Source organism: Haliotis cracherodii, unplaced genomic scaffold, assembly GCF_022045235.1.
Source record: "Haliotis cracherodii isolate W230 unplaced genomic scaffold, xgHalCrac1.p SCAF_7, whole genome shotgun sequence".
Taxonomy (NCBI): Eukaryota; Metazoa; Mollusca; class Gastropoda; order Lepetellida; family Haliotidae; genus Haliotis; species Haliotis cracherodii.
Window position 1 is genome coordinate 33,072,703 of NW_027266330.1, and position 13,539 is coordinate 33,086,241.

General features: G+C 46.9%; 2 protein-coding genes across 2 annotated transcripts in view; both read left to right on the top strand.

Annotated features, from left to right (window-relative positions):
* The first annotated feature begins 759 nt into the window (after positions 1–759).
* LOC139448813 (mucin-2-like) lies at positions 760–4,131 on the top strand. Its single transcript, XM_071230343.1, has one exon. The coding sequence runs from the start codon at positions 760–762 to the stop codon at positions 4,129–4,131; it is 3,372 nt and encodes a 1,123-aa protein (XP_071086444.1).
* Positions 4,132–8,031: 3,900 nt separating this feature from the next.
* Positions 8,032–13,539, top strand: part of LOC139447264 (uncharacterized) — a 40,744-nt gene continuing 35,236 nt past the window's right edge. Inside the window, exon 1 of the mRNA XM_071228538.1 lies at positions 8,032–8,663. Within this exon, the coding sequence (XP_071084639.1) occupies positions 8,624–8,663 (40 nt within the window). The 5' untranslated portion in view covers positions 8,032–8,623. The remainder of the gene's footprint in view (positions 8,664–13,539) is intronic.

The following is a 13,539-nucleotide window of genomic DNA, read 5'->3' on the forward strand; positions in this document are numbered from 1 at the left end:
TTGCTTAGAAAATGTTATCAAGTCCTTTGAGTCTAATAACATGCAGTAGGTGAGCGAGTGTACATGACTTTCTGGCCATTGTTGACCACCAGGACACGGTGTTACCCCCCATGCTTGACGTAAGAGGCGACTAACGGGATCAGGTGGTCAGGCTCGCTGACTTGGTTGATGCATGTCATCGAATCCATTTGTGTGGATCGATGCTCATGATATTAATCACTGATTGTCTGGTCAAGACACGATTATTAACAAACTGCCGTCATTTTGCTGGATTATTGCTGAGTGCGGAGTTAAACAACAAACCAACCAACCAAACCAACATGTTTTTTTGAGACTGAAGGATCTGTTTGACAGTGCTCAGTGTGGGTGAGATGACTCACCTGTTCATAGTGACATAGATGTCAGGGGTTTGTGACACATGTGCAAGTCAACTGAATTGTGAATAACGCATATGAATATCACTGACTATAGGACAGCGTAGCAGGCAGCTTGTGGTTCCCGACATTTACACTGTACGACCTGCAAACTCCATCCACATCTCCACTCAGTCTCTCCATCCAGACATTCGCTAACACCGATAATCAAACATTCGAGTTATTGTTTTGGAGGAGGCGAATGTGATTCCACAACAGACATCTTTATGTTGACGAGTAGGTCACGCAGTGTTTCTATTATTTCATTGTCCGAGACAAGTGGCTACTTTCTCATTCCGGAAATATTTAAAGCGTTTGTAACAGGAATATAGCTATTGTCACGGCCATGCAACAACCCTCTCCCTTCTCTGCCTCAAGCCCTCTCCCCACCCCTGCCACAAGCCCTGTCCCCACCCCTGCCACAAGCCCCCCTGCATACCTGTACCAGTCCTCTCTCTACCACTCCCACAAGATCTCTCTATCCATGCCACAAGCCCTTTCCCAACGACCCCTGCCACAAGCCCTGTCCCCACCCCTGCCACAAGCCCTCTCCCATGCCTGTACCAGCCCTCTCCGTACAACTGCCACAAGCCCTCTCCGTGCCACTGCCACAAGCCCTCTCTGTACCACTGCCACACGCCCTCTCCGTACCACTGCCACAAGCCCTCTCCGTGCCACTGCCACAAGCCCTCTCCGTACCACTGCCACAAGCCCTCTCCGTACCACTGCCACAAGCCCTCTCCGTACCACTGCCACAAGCCCTCTCCCTACCACTGCCACAAGCCCTCTCCGTACCACTGCCACAAGCCCTCTCCGTACCACTGCCACAAGTCCTCTCCGTACCACTGCCACAAGCCCTCTCCGTGCCACTGCCACAAGCCCTCTCCCTACCACTGCCACAAGCCCTCTCCGTACCACTACCACACGCCCTCTCCGTACCACTGCCACAAGCCCTCTCCATACCACTGCCACAAGCCCTCTCCGTACCACTGCCACAAGCCCTCTCCGTACCACTGCCACAAGCCCTCTCCCTACCACTGCCACAAGTCCTCTCCCTACCACTGCCACAAGCCCTATCCTTCCACTGCCACAAGTCCTCTCCGTACCACTGCCACAAGCCCTCTCCGTACCACTGCCACAAGCCCCCTCCGTGCCACTGCCACAAGCCCTCTCCCTACCACTGCCACAAGCCCTCTCCGTGCCACTGCCACAAGCCCTCTCCGTACCACTGCCACAAGTCCTCTCCGTACCACTGCCACAAGTCCTCTCCCTACCACTGTCACAAGCCCTCTCCGTACCACTGCCACAAGTCCTCTCCCTACCACTGTCACAAGTCCTCTCCCAACCACTGCCACAAGTCTTCTCCCAACCACTGACCACATACCCTCTCCCTACCACTGCCACAAGCCCTATCCTACCACTGCCACAAGCCCTCTCTGTACCACTGCCACAAGCCCTCTCTGTACCACTGCCACAAGCCCTCTCCCAACCACTGCCACAAGCCCCTCTCCCAACCACTGCCACAAGCCCTCTCCGTACCACTGCCACAAGCCCGCTCCGTACCATTGCCACAAGCCCTCTCCCTACCACTGCCACAAGCCCTATCCTACCACTGCCACAAGCCCTCTCCGATCCACTGCCACAAACCCTCTCCCTATCACTGCCACAAGCCCGCTGCGTACCATTGCCACAATCCCCCTCCGTACCACTGCCACAAGTACTCTCCCTACCACTGCCACAAGCCCTATCCTACCACTGCCACAAGTCCTCTCCGTACCACTGCCACAAACCCTCTCCCTACCACTGCCACAAGCCCTCTCCCTACCAAGCCCTCTCCCTACCACTGCCACAAGCCCTCTCCGTACCACTGCCACAAGCCCTCTCCCTACCACTGCCACAAGTCCTCTCCGTACCACTGCCACAAGTCCTCTCTGTACCACTGCCACAAGTCCTCTCCGTACCACTGCCACAAGTCCTCTCCGTACCCCTGCCACAAGTCCTCTCCCTACCACTGCCACAAGTCCTCTCCCTACCACTGCTACAAGTCCTCTCCGTACCACTGCCACAAGCCCTCTCCGTACCACTGCCACAAGCCCTCTCCGTACCACTGCCACAAACGCTCTCCGTACCACTGCCACAAGCCCTCTCCCTACCACTGCCACAAGCCCTCTCCGTACCACTGCCACAAGCCATATCCTTCCACTGCCACAAGCCCTCTCCGTGCCACTGCCACAAACGCTCTCCGTACCACTGCCACAAGTCCTCTCCGTACCACTGCCACAAGCCCTCTCCCTACCACTGCCACAAGCCCTCTCCGTACCACTGCCACAAGCCCTCTCCCTACCACTGCCACAAGTCCTCTCCGTACCACTGCCACAAGCCCTCTCCGTACAACTGCCACAAGCCCTCTCCCTACCACTGCCACAAGTCCTCTCCCTACCACTGCCACAAGTCCTCTCTGTACCACTGCCACAAGTCCTCTCTGTACCACTGCCACAAGTCCTCTCTGTACCCCTGCCACAAGTCCTCTCCGTACCACTGCCACAAGTCCTCTCTGTACCACTGCCACAAGCCCTATCCTTCCACTGCCACAAGCCCTCTCCGTACCACTGCCACAAACGCTCTCCGTACCACTGCCACAAGTCCTCTCCCTACCACTGCCACAAACCCTCTCCCTACCACTGCCACAAGCCCTCTCCGTACCACTGCCACAAGCCCTCTCCCTACCACTGCCACAAGCCCTCTCCCTACCACTGCCACAAGCCCTCTCCCTACCACTGCCACAAGCCCTCTCCCTACCACTGCCACAAGTCCTCTCCCTACCACTGCCACAAGTCCTCTCCCTACCACTGCCACAAGTCCTCTCCCTACCACTGCCACAAGTCCTCTCCGTACCACTGCCACAAGCCCTCTCCCTACCACTGCCACAAGCCCTCTCCGTACAACTGCCACAAGCCCTCTCCCTACCACTGCCACAAGCCCTCTCCGTGCCACTGCCACAAACCCTCTCCGTACCACTGCCACAAGCCCTCTCCGTACCACTGCCACAAGCCCTCTCCCTACCACTGCCACAAGCCCTCTCCGTGCCACTGCCACAAACCCTCTCCGTACCACTGCCACAAGTCCTCTCCCTACCACTGCCACAAGCCCCCTCCGTGCCACTGCCACAAGCCCTCTCCGTACCACTGCCACAATCCCCCTCCCTACCACTGCCACAATCCCCCTGCCTACCACTGCCACAATCCCTCTCCGTACCACTGCCACAAGTCCTCTCCCTACCACTGTCACAAGTCCTCTCCCAACCACTGCCACAAGTCTTCTCCCAACCCCTGCCACAAGCCCTATCCGTACAACTGCCACAAGCCCTATCCTACCACTGCCACAATCCCCCTCCCTACTACTGCCACAATCCCTCTCCCTACCACTGCCACAAGCCCTCTCCGTACCACTGCCACAAGTCCTCTCCGTACCACTGCCACAAGTCCTCTCCCTACCACTGTCACAAGTCCTCTCCCAACCACTGCCACAAGTCTTCTCCCAACCCCTGCCACAAGCCCTATCCGTACAACTGCCACAAGCCCTCTCCCAACCACTGACCACAAGCCCTCTCCGTACAACTGCCACAAGCCCTCTCCCAACCACTGACCACAACCCCTCTCCCTACCACTGCCACAGGCCCTATCCTACCACTGCCACAAGCCCTCTCCCTACCACATGATTGTGGGTTCGAATCCCGGTTCACCTCAATTATGTTTCTAGGTTTGTCAGCATCATACCCTCACTCGTTGATTTCTGAGACCTGTGTCACTTCAGGCTTTCCTCCCACATTAAGCTGACACGTGATATAACTGTAATAGTATTAAAAGCGGCGTCAAACACCACTCCCCCACCCACGACTTTAAAAGAATCGAGTGTTTCCTCCCGTTAATCTGCTGTTGCTGTTGCTTCCTATTTTGGAATTCGGGGCGGAGTGGGCAAGCGGTCGCAAGCGCCAGGTGCTGAGATCGTATCCCCCTAGTGACCGGGTTGTTAATCAATCTTGGGACCAACAATGTTTACAGGTCTTTACAGTGTTGTCACTACCCCTAGTGTACAGTACGTTCACCCCGTGCACTCAAAAGAAACCTACTCGTCCGATGGTAGATGACCAGATGGTGGAAACACGAATACGTACATAAACCCGAAACACAAGTGTGGTGTCACCCTGGGCAAGTGACTTAGTTCAAATGTGCCTCTGTTCACACAGCAGGGAATGGGTACCCGATATGTGAGGTGGATGTGAAACCTTCTAGCGCCTCTGAGCAGCTTGGGTTGTATACTCCCCAGGGAGTTGAGAATGATAACTGGAAGGCAAACGGATCCACTGGTCGTGGAACAACTATAACCGCATTTGAGCGGAAACGAGCACCTGGATACCTGCGGTATATAAATGTGTAAGAAAGGAAAGTAACAGCTTTTCATGTTATTTATGCTGAGTATGTAGCTCTCCTTCAATATCAAGTCAGAGATTGTGGACAGATGTATAGTGTTTCCATGCGTGAATGTTCACTGAAATCGTATGTGTTACAAAAAGGCGCATTGTGCGTTTTCACACTGCCAATTAACTGGGAGAGACGAAACAATTATCCACCCTTTCCGCAATCCGCATGTTCATGTCTGAGTTTAAATCTTAGCACCATCAAGCAAATTAACAAAATTATTTCTTATTATCAACATTTCAAAGATATAAGTAAAAACACATTACGGCTCTATAATAGATATAGAAATATGTTAGTGTGAATAGATGTTTAAAAAAATACATATATAAATAAAATGTTGATGATCAGTGCATTGTGCTAATTATGATTTACATGAACAACTGGGCAGATTGTTTTAAGGATTAACTCGTCATGGTAAAAATAGGGTTCTATAACCTACATTACATAAGTTTAATATATTTATGGCTTTAACTGGCGGTGGGGTAGCCTAGTGGTTAAAGCGTTGGCTCGTCACGCCGAAGACCTGGGTTCGATTCCCCGCATGGGTACAATGTGTGAAGCCCATTACTGGTGTCCCCCGCCGTGATGTTGCTGGAATATTGCTAAAAGTGGCGTAAAACAATACTCACTTACTACGGCCTGAACTGATGTATCCACTGATCTGCCCACTTCGCTACCTTACTTTTAAAGCATTACAATTGCGACTTGTATACTGTATATTGTACGGGGGCACGGGTGGCCCAGTGGCAGAGTTGCGTCCCTTTGGCACGCCAGAAACAAATGATTGTGGGTTCGAATCCCGTTTCGCCCAAATTATGTTTCTAGGTTTGTCAGCACCATACCCGTGCTCGTGGGTTTCACCGAAGTGGTAAACGTCTGAGACCTGCATCACTTCGGGCTTTACTCCCACATTCAGCTGACACGCCGTGATATAACTGGAATACTGTTAAAAGCGGCGTTAAACCCAACTCACTCACTCACTCACTGTATATTGTACATTGGAATTCTCTCACACTCAAGAAGTAATAACGTGGAATGGATTAATGCCCTGCCCCATGATGAATAAACAGAACAAAAACGATAAAACGATAGGAATAAAAAAAGATTATTATCACCCGTGTCTTTCCTTTCTTTGTTTGTTGTTTAACGCCGAACTCAGCAATATTCCAGCTCTATGACGGCGCTCTGTAAATAATCGAGTCGGGACCAGACAATCCACTGATTGACACCATAAGCATCCAATTACGCATTTACGATGACATGCATCAACCAAGTCAGCAGGCCTGTTAGCTGCTTCTTACGACAAGCATAGTATTCTGAAGACCTATTCCAACCAGGGTCTTTACGGGTACCTGTGTTTCCTTCACAGTGAGTGTACGAGACGACACTTGCATCAGAAAACTGATTTCGTAAAATCGGTTTGATGCTTATACGAATACGCACATGTGAAGTCGACATATTGAAGGGAAGTCATGTCTGTTGTCAAGTGAGTGAAGCTATGTGAAGTCGAGAGATTGAAGGGAAGTCATGTCTGTTGTCAAGTGAGTGAAGCTATGTGAAGTCGACATATTGAAGGGTTGTCATGTCTGTTGTCAAGAGAGTGAAGCAATTTGAAGTCGACATATTGAAGGGGAAGTCATGTCTGTTGTCAAGTGAGTGAAGCAATTTGAAGTCGAGAGATTGAAGGGAACTCATGACTGTTGTCAAGTGAGTGAAGCTATGTGAAGTCGACATATTGAAGGGAAGTTATGTCTGTTGTCAAGTGAGTGAAGCAATTTGAAGTCGAGAGATTGAAGGGAAGTCATGTCTGTTGTGAAGTGAGTGAAGCAATTTGAAGTCGACATATTGAAGGGAAGTCATGTCTGTTGTCAAGTGAGTGAAGTAATATGAAGTCGAGAGATTGAAGTGGAGTCATGTCTGTTGTCAAGTGAGTGAAGCTATGTGAAGTCGACATATTGAAGGGAAGTTATGTCTGTTGTCAAGTGAGTGAAGCAATTTGAAGTCGAGAGATTGAAGGTAAAATATGTAGTGAAGTGTGTGAAGATGTGTGAAGTGGACATATTCAAGGTAAACCATCCCTGCAGTGATTACACTTAAAAAAAATCATAAAAATGTTCACTTTTTGTAAGTTCATCGAAGTATGAACCTTCCCATACTATGAGCTCCGACGTTCATTCAGTTTGGCCCTCACTCTGTGAACTCACACAAAGTGAAAGTCAATTCTGAAATGTACTTTTCTGTGCATCGGTAATCAGTGAGATTCCGTTAGTAAAGTAATAAAGGTACCATCACGTTCTACGTTTATCTTCGTAGGAATTAGTTTGCATGAAAATGCAGGTGGATCCGTCACGTAAATAGTAATACAGTAAACTACGGTTATCACGAACACGCTTATAACGAACTGACGGATATAATAAACTAACTTTTAAGTCCCGACTATTTGCTGTAGTTATGCTTTATATATGCTTATAACGAACTACGGTTATAACGAACTAAAATAGTGGTCCCTTTGAGTTCGTTATAACCGTAGTTTACTGTACTTTAATATTTTAGGAAAATAGATGAACTAAGTATCATCGAACATATGTAACATTGGCACCCCGACCAGACGCATACCCTGACATGCCAACCGGAAGGTACAGAGGGTAAGTTATCTTACTTGTGCTTAAATCAAAGATTACAAGACGGACTATCAGGCCCACACTTTAATACACATTTAACGCCAATACAGAAGTGCGCATACATGTGCAAGATTTATGGGGTCTGCGCTAGATTAAATCCAAAGTAGATTAGCTGCAGCCCCGGCCCATTGTGAAGAACCCTGCCGTAAAAGGACACCTCACACTTTTACAGGGAGTGCACATTTAGGCGACAAACACGTGGGCTCTGTGTTCAGATTTATTATATGTTTCTTTGAAATATTGTTGGATGCAAAATGGCCAGTGCCTCTAATAGCCGCGACCGGCCAGCGAATGTTATCCCCTAATAGCTAGCCAGTTTATCCTACAATCAGTCCTAGAATCGGTCAAAAGATGCTAACACGCAAAATGAGAGTAATAAATGAACGCTCCTTGGAAAATCAATACCACCGACGAGTTGCTGTACTTGTCTTTACATCGCGAGGCGCGTGGTAGATGGAGGGTTGTGGTCGTCGTCAGAAGTCGTGTCCCGCCCTCTGACGCAGTGACATCGTCCCCATCCTCCACCCAACGACTACGACCCCACGCCAGAGCACAGTACCACAACAGTGAAGTTTCCAGATGGCAACAACGTGAGCGGCGGACCCCGCCTGTCTGCTGGCCAGCTGTTCCTGGAGCGCCCGTGTCGGCGTTCTACTACTGAAGGGTCCAACTCCCAGTGAAACAAGTACAGCAACAGTTCTTCATTCACAGTTAAAGGATCTCGTGCATTTTATGATTGGCTGCTGCGGCTTGGCAGTCTACATCAGTGGTACCTCGTCACTTCATAGTCACTTTGTGCTCAGTTTCTGCCAGTGATATTATACAGCGGACGGAAACACATTCAAAGGGCTTCTCCCGCTAGCTGTCAATCAACAACGCAGGGGGCTGATCGCCAGTCATTCATTGGCTGTATCAGGAGGAGGTACAAGAAAATTTGGGTAGTTGAGGTCTTCTGCTCAAGTCCCACCAGGAACTAGCGGCGAGGTCTACCATTCTCTGGAGGAGTACCTGTGTCTTTCCTTCGAGGTACGGATTAATACGAGACGGCAAAATGAACGTTCCAGCACTCTTCACCATTGCTGTAGTCCTAGGTAAGTCTTGCATCAACTCCCGCAATCACAACTTTGGAACTTGTTGCATGTATTTCCTTAGGGACTCTATGAACATCATGAAGTTCCTGACAAAGTTCCATACCCGTACCAACGTTATTAATACCGTAAATAGGAGTACTTCATAGTCATCATAAGACCGATTAACAGTTAAATATGACAGTTCAGGAGTTTTATCTTTCGAAATACAGAAACGTATACAGAAACTATTAAAGCGAATGTGGCTCTGTATTCTGATATAGCACAGTTGTTTGTAACATCCTTCAACATCCATATTCATCACTGTGACGGATTTAGCGTTCCTGGTAATTGGTTTTTGTTACACCGAGGAAGCGTGCTGAATACTCCCTGGGAAATGTTTCAACAATAGCGTACATGTCTACACGTTTTAAAGAGTAGCTTCTCACTATGCGGAGAAATTGGATATTCCTTGGTAACGCCTTACTTCTGGTTTTTATTTGATAAAGCTCAACCAATGAAATGGCAGTTTAACGGTCTTTTTGTTGAATTCTGGGCCAGGCTCGTGTACCGTGCCTGGGATAGCCCGGTGTATAATGTTTAGTTCCCAGATTCCTTCAACCGTCTGAACGCTGGGCTTATTTAGGTCATAAAGGTCGGTGATGAAAGCATATCGCAGAGGCGCTTCGTGGGGAAGGGGGTTGGGGGTTGGGGGTGGAGGTTTCGCTGGAAATGGAGGAGGGAGGGCCGGTGGAGGTGGAAGGCTGGAGGGGGAAGTGTGACGCTGGAACTTGACGCCTTCGTGTACAAGTAAACGCATATTTCTGAAAGCAATTTCATTCTGTGTTATCTTCTAAGCAATGTATCGGAGACGGGTGCCACCCGTGGGGCAGGATACGCTCACCTTTTCGCGACTATCATTACTATTTAATAGTGATTCATAAACACATGCACGTGAAATAGTTGGAATCGTAAAACGGACATAGCTTTTATCTATACACATGGCTAGGGGACATATGGGCTTTCAAAGACTGACATAGTTCAAGATAAGTTTTTGGTCGCGATATATCCGAATATGTCAATTAAAGGTCATTATGAATCTCCAACACCGAGATGTGTGAGTGAAAAGTGTTTGAATGTCACAGTCACCAATGTCGCACCACGGACCGCCAGGGATCACATGTTTACACCACTGACAATGAGGAGTTTATTCGGAAAAAAAAATTCTATAGTGAGTGAGTGTTGGTGTTAACGCCGCTTTGAACAGCATTCTAGTTATATCACGGCGTGTCAGCTTTATGTGGGAGAAAAGCCGAAAGTTATGCAAGTTTCAGACTTTTACAAGCTTGGTTAAAACCCACGAGTCTGGTACTGACAGACACAGGAAAGAAACTCGGGGAGATCAGAGATTCAAACCCACAATCAAAGGTTTATGGCGTGTCCAAAGGACGCAACTCTGTACATTGAATTGCATTGTTTTAGACGACTGGGCAAGTGGGCCCTCATTTGATACTGAAGACATATCAGGAGTAGAATTGATCTTCAGCCACCCATGCTTCTTTAGTCCTGCACCATGACCGTGGAATATATTTATTTTATGAAAAAATAATAATCTAGATATGCATACAAAAGCAAGTCTAGCCAGCTCAAGCTTTTCTTTTTAGAGTCAAGAAGGGTATTGTGTAATATAAGATTTGGGAGACTAAATGTTAGTCTAATGCTTCTTGTAAAAGGCGACTAACGGGATCGGGTGATCAGGCTCGCTGACTTGGTTGATGCATCTCATCGTATCCCAATCGTGTAGATTGATACTCGTGATGTCAATCACTTGATTGTCTGGTCCATGCTCGATATTTACAAGCCGTCGTCATATAGCTGGAATATTGCTCAGTGTGGCGTTAAACAATAAACAAACAACTACCACTACATGTGGCTCGACTGTGCACACTGACTAAATAGCGGTTTAATTGTGTGTGGCTGAAGCGCGACGACCTAGATGTACTATAAGAAAATTATCGGATATGTGCTGTACAACGATGTATTCAGAATTCAAATGGGAAAACTTCAGTCCTAGTGTCAACGCCTGTAAGAACCCATCCACAAAGAGAAGAACACTTTGATGTCAATATTGGGCGTTCTCACAGACCCTGAACCATATTATTTTCGCTTTCGCCCAACACTTACGGTAATGCTATAGCCCTACATAAAAGTCTAGATTTACCCCGGGTTCTGAATCTTTCATCTCGTTTGGGCTCATTTCAAATATAAACATAGTTGCTTGTTTCAATCAATATTTGATAGTTTCAGTGACTACGCGTTAGCCTAATGTCAGTATGTAAAAGGCCATGTTTGTGCATCCCATTGTTCTTTTAATGGGGATCTTGTGGGGATTCAGCGTCAGACTGAAAATGGGTATCTGATGACCGGGCTCAGTGACTTGTCTGATTCCTCCACATCATTGTATCCCGATGGCGTGGCTAGTTGTTCATGCTCCTAGTCTCTGGTGTGACACCTGATTTGAAAGTAAGCTGTATGTGTCGAGAAAGGTTATCAAACACTGGATAGAAATCGTCTCATGCTTTGATCGATGGTGTTGCCTCTTGCCCCCCGGGGCATTCCTCATTCACAGGGTCGTGTGTACAATCGATTGCACCAGGGGACATGACACTTCGATTTAACAATAACGGAAGTGGGTTCAGGGAAATCTCACCTTGTTTTGAGAAGGCTTACACATACATGACATGCGTACGTATTTCTACCGACCCAGAGGGCTAAAGTGCATTCTGAACACTTGTGTTAATCGGCAGTGAAGATGTGTTGTTAACGAGTAAACGAAGTAGTTTCAAGTGTAATAGGTGATTAGATCCCGACTCTTTCGGGACGAGTTTCATGACTAAGGTATAGCGCTGTTTGAAAGCGAAAAGGGTCAAGTCCGACGTTATTTGTCTGTAAAAATGTTTATGGAAAGGGCGTTGTAGGTTGGATAACTTTTGCCTGATCAATTTGATCTTTTTATAATGTCAAAAAGACATGTTTGAAATGAAACAAACTTGACAAGGGTCCAGTTCAATTCAAAGAATCAAATTTTCATTGATGTCGACAAAGTCCTGTGGAGAGACATTTAATGAACTTAGTCAATATGTTTACACGTGTAGAGCCAAACAACCAGACTGTGGGTTAATATCTGGGGGACACGCTAGGGAAGCACGAGATTGTCCCATGCTTCCTACAAGCGCCAGGTTACTCGGTGACATCCAGAGTAAAACACGGAAAAGAAGGGCGCGGTTCATGTGCGTTAAGACGGAAATGTTTTCCACAAGTGGCAATTCTAGTAGTTTCATTATTGACAAAAGTTGCACTTATCCAGCAGTTGGGTTGTGTCGTTTCTTGGCTTGTGTTGTGCTCCTGTCTATAATACAGTTTCTTCTCAGTACTGCCAATGGTGATATGTCGATAATCGCGAGCTAAGTATGTTGTGAAATTTGAAAATATTTTTTATGATGTCAGTCTCTATTCTTCGTTGAAATCATACTTCAAACCCTGAGTTTTTGTCCTCTAAATATTTCTGCTGTTGTCCAAACACTCTTTGATAAGCACCCGGAAGTGGCCGAGCACCCGTACAGTCATTGAGATGGCTCTGCCATTTGCTATAAGGGTCAAGTTCCCTTGATCAGAGAATTATCTTAAATCTGAGGCAATCAAAATTACTTTATGTTATTCACAATCATGAAACGACGCCATAGGTGTTTGGTTAGACCTTGAGCTTCCTATGTACTTTAGTTGAACGGTGGAGGTAGCCCTGGCTGAGATATAGATAGACATCAGAAATGCCATAAACATATTATATAAATTTATATATATGCCTAGATGCATTCCGTAAAGACCGATAACCTATCTCAATATTTCACCAACTCCAGCAACCGTTTGATATTTGCTTGTTACTATATTTACGCTCTTATCTGAAATAAGTTTATAAAATTGTGCCGTGTTGTGTTTGCAGCTGATGGTTTTGATGTTTTCAGCTATGTCTGTTTATAGAAAGTAGATTGGAATTACCCCGCCTTTTAGAACCCCCTACTTCTCTCTGCTCTCCGCCCCTCCGTACTTTTAACCCACCATCTTATATTATACGATATGCAAGAGAGGATGCACGTGCGGGTACTGCAACAATACCCCTATAGACTAACATCTAGTTTCTGAAATGAACATAATTTACAGAAGAAAAAATAAGTTGTTAAATTATAGTCATTAAATATAATAAAACGGAGCCCAGAGACTTTCTTCACTTTCAGATACTGCAGTAATCTAGACTTGCCAAACATTATAGACTTGCATGGGCTGTATTGGATATATTTGTAACATGGTCTGCGTGACACACTTTTAACTCTCCAACTGCTACTCATATAATAGAACTGTAATAGCTGTGTAAGGGATGGTTCTAAATTTTGATGAGATTGTTGTGGAGAGACAGGAAGGAAAACTTAATGTTGTAATTTGATGCTTCTGGTGATGATGATGATGATGAGTGAGTGAGTGAGTGAGTATGGTTTTACGCCGCTTTTAGCAATATTCCAGCAATATCACGGCGGGGGACACCAGAAATGGGCTTCACACATTGTACCCATGTCGGGAATCGAACCCGGGTCTTCGGCTGATGATGATGATGATGATGATGATGATGATGATGGGATGGGTGAAAATGCATAATATAACGGAGTAGTGATGATGGTGGTGAGGATGACGACGATGGTGGTGATAGTGAATATAATTGTGGTTATGGTGGTGATGATAATCATGACAGTGAAAATGCTGCTGATGGTGATGGTGGTAATAGTGATGATGTTGTGATGGTGTGATGATAATAGTAGTGGTGGTTATAATGGTGATAGTGTGGTGGCGG

Bases quoted from the DNA above. Each gene is read 5' to 3' on its own strand.
- LOC139448813 (XM_071230343.1), top strand. From the start codon at position 760: ATGCAACAACCCTCTCCCTTCTCTGCCTCAAGCCCTCTCCCCACCCCT.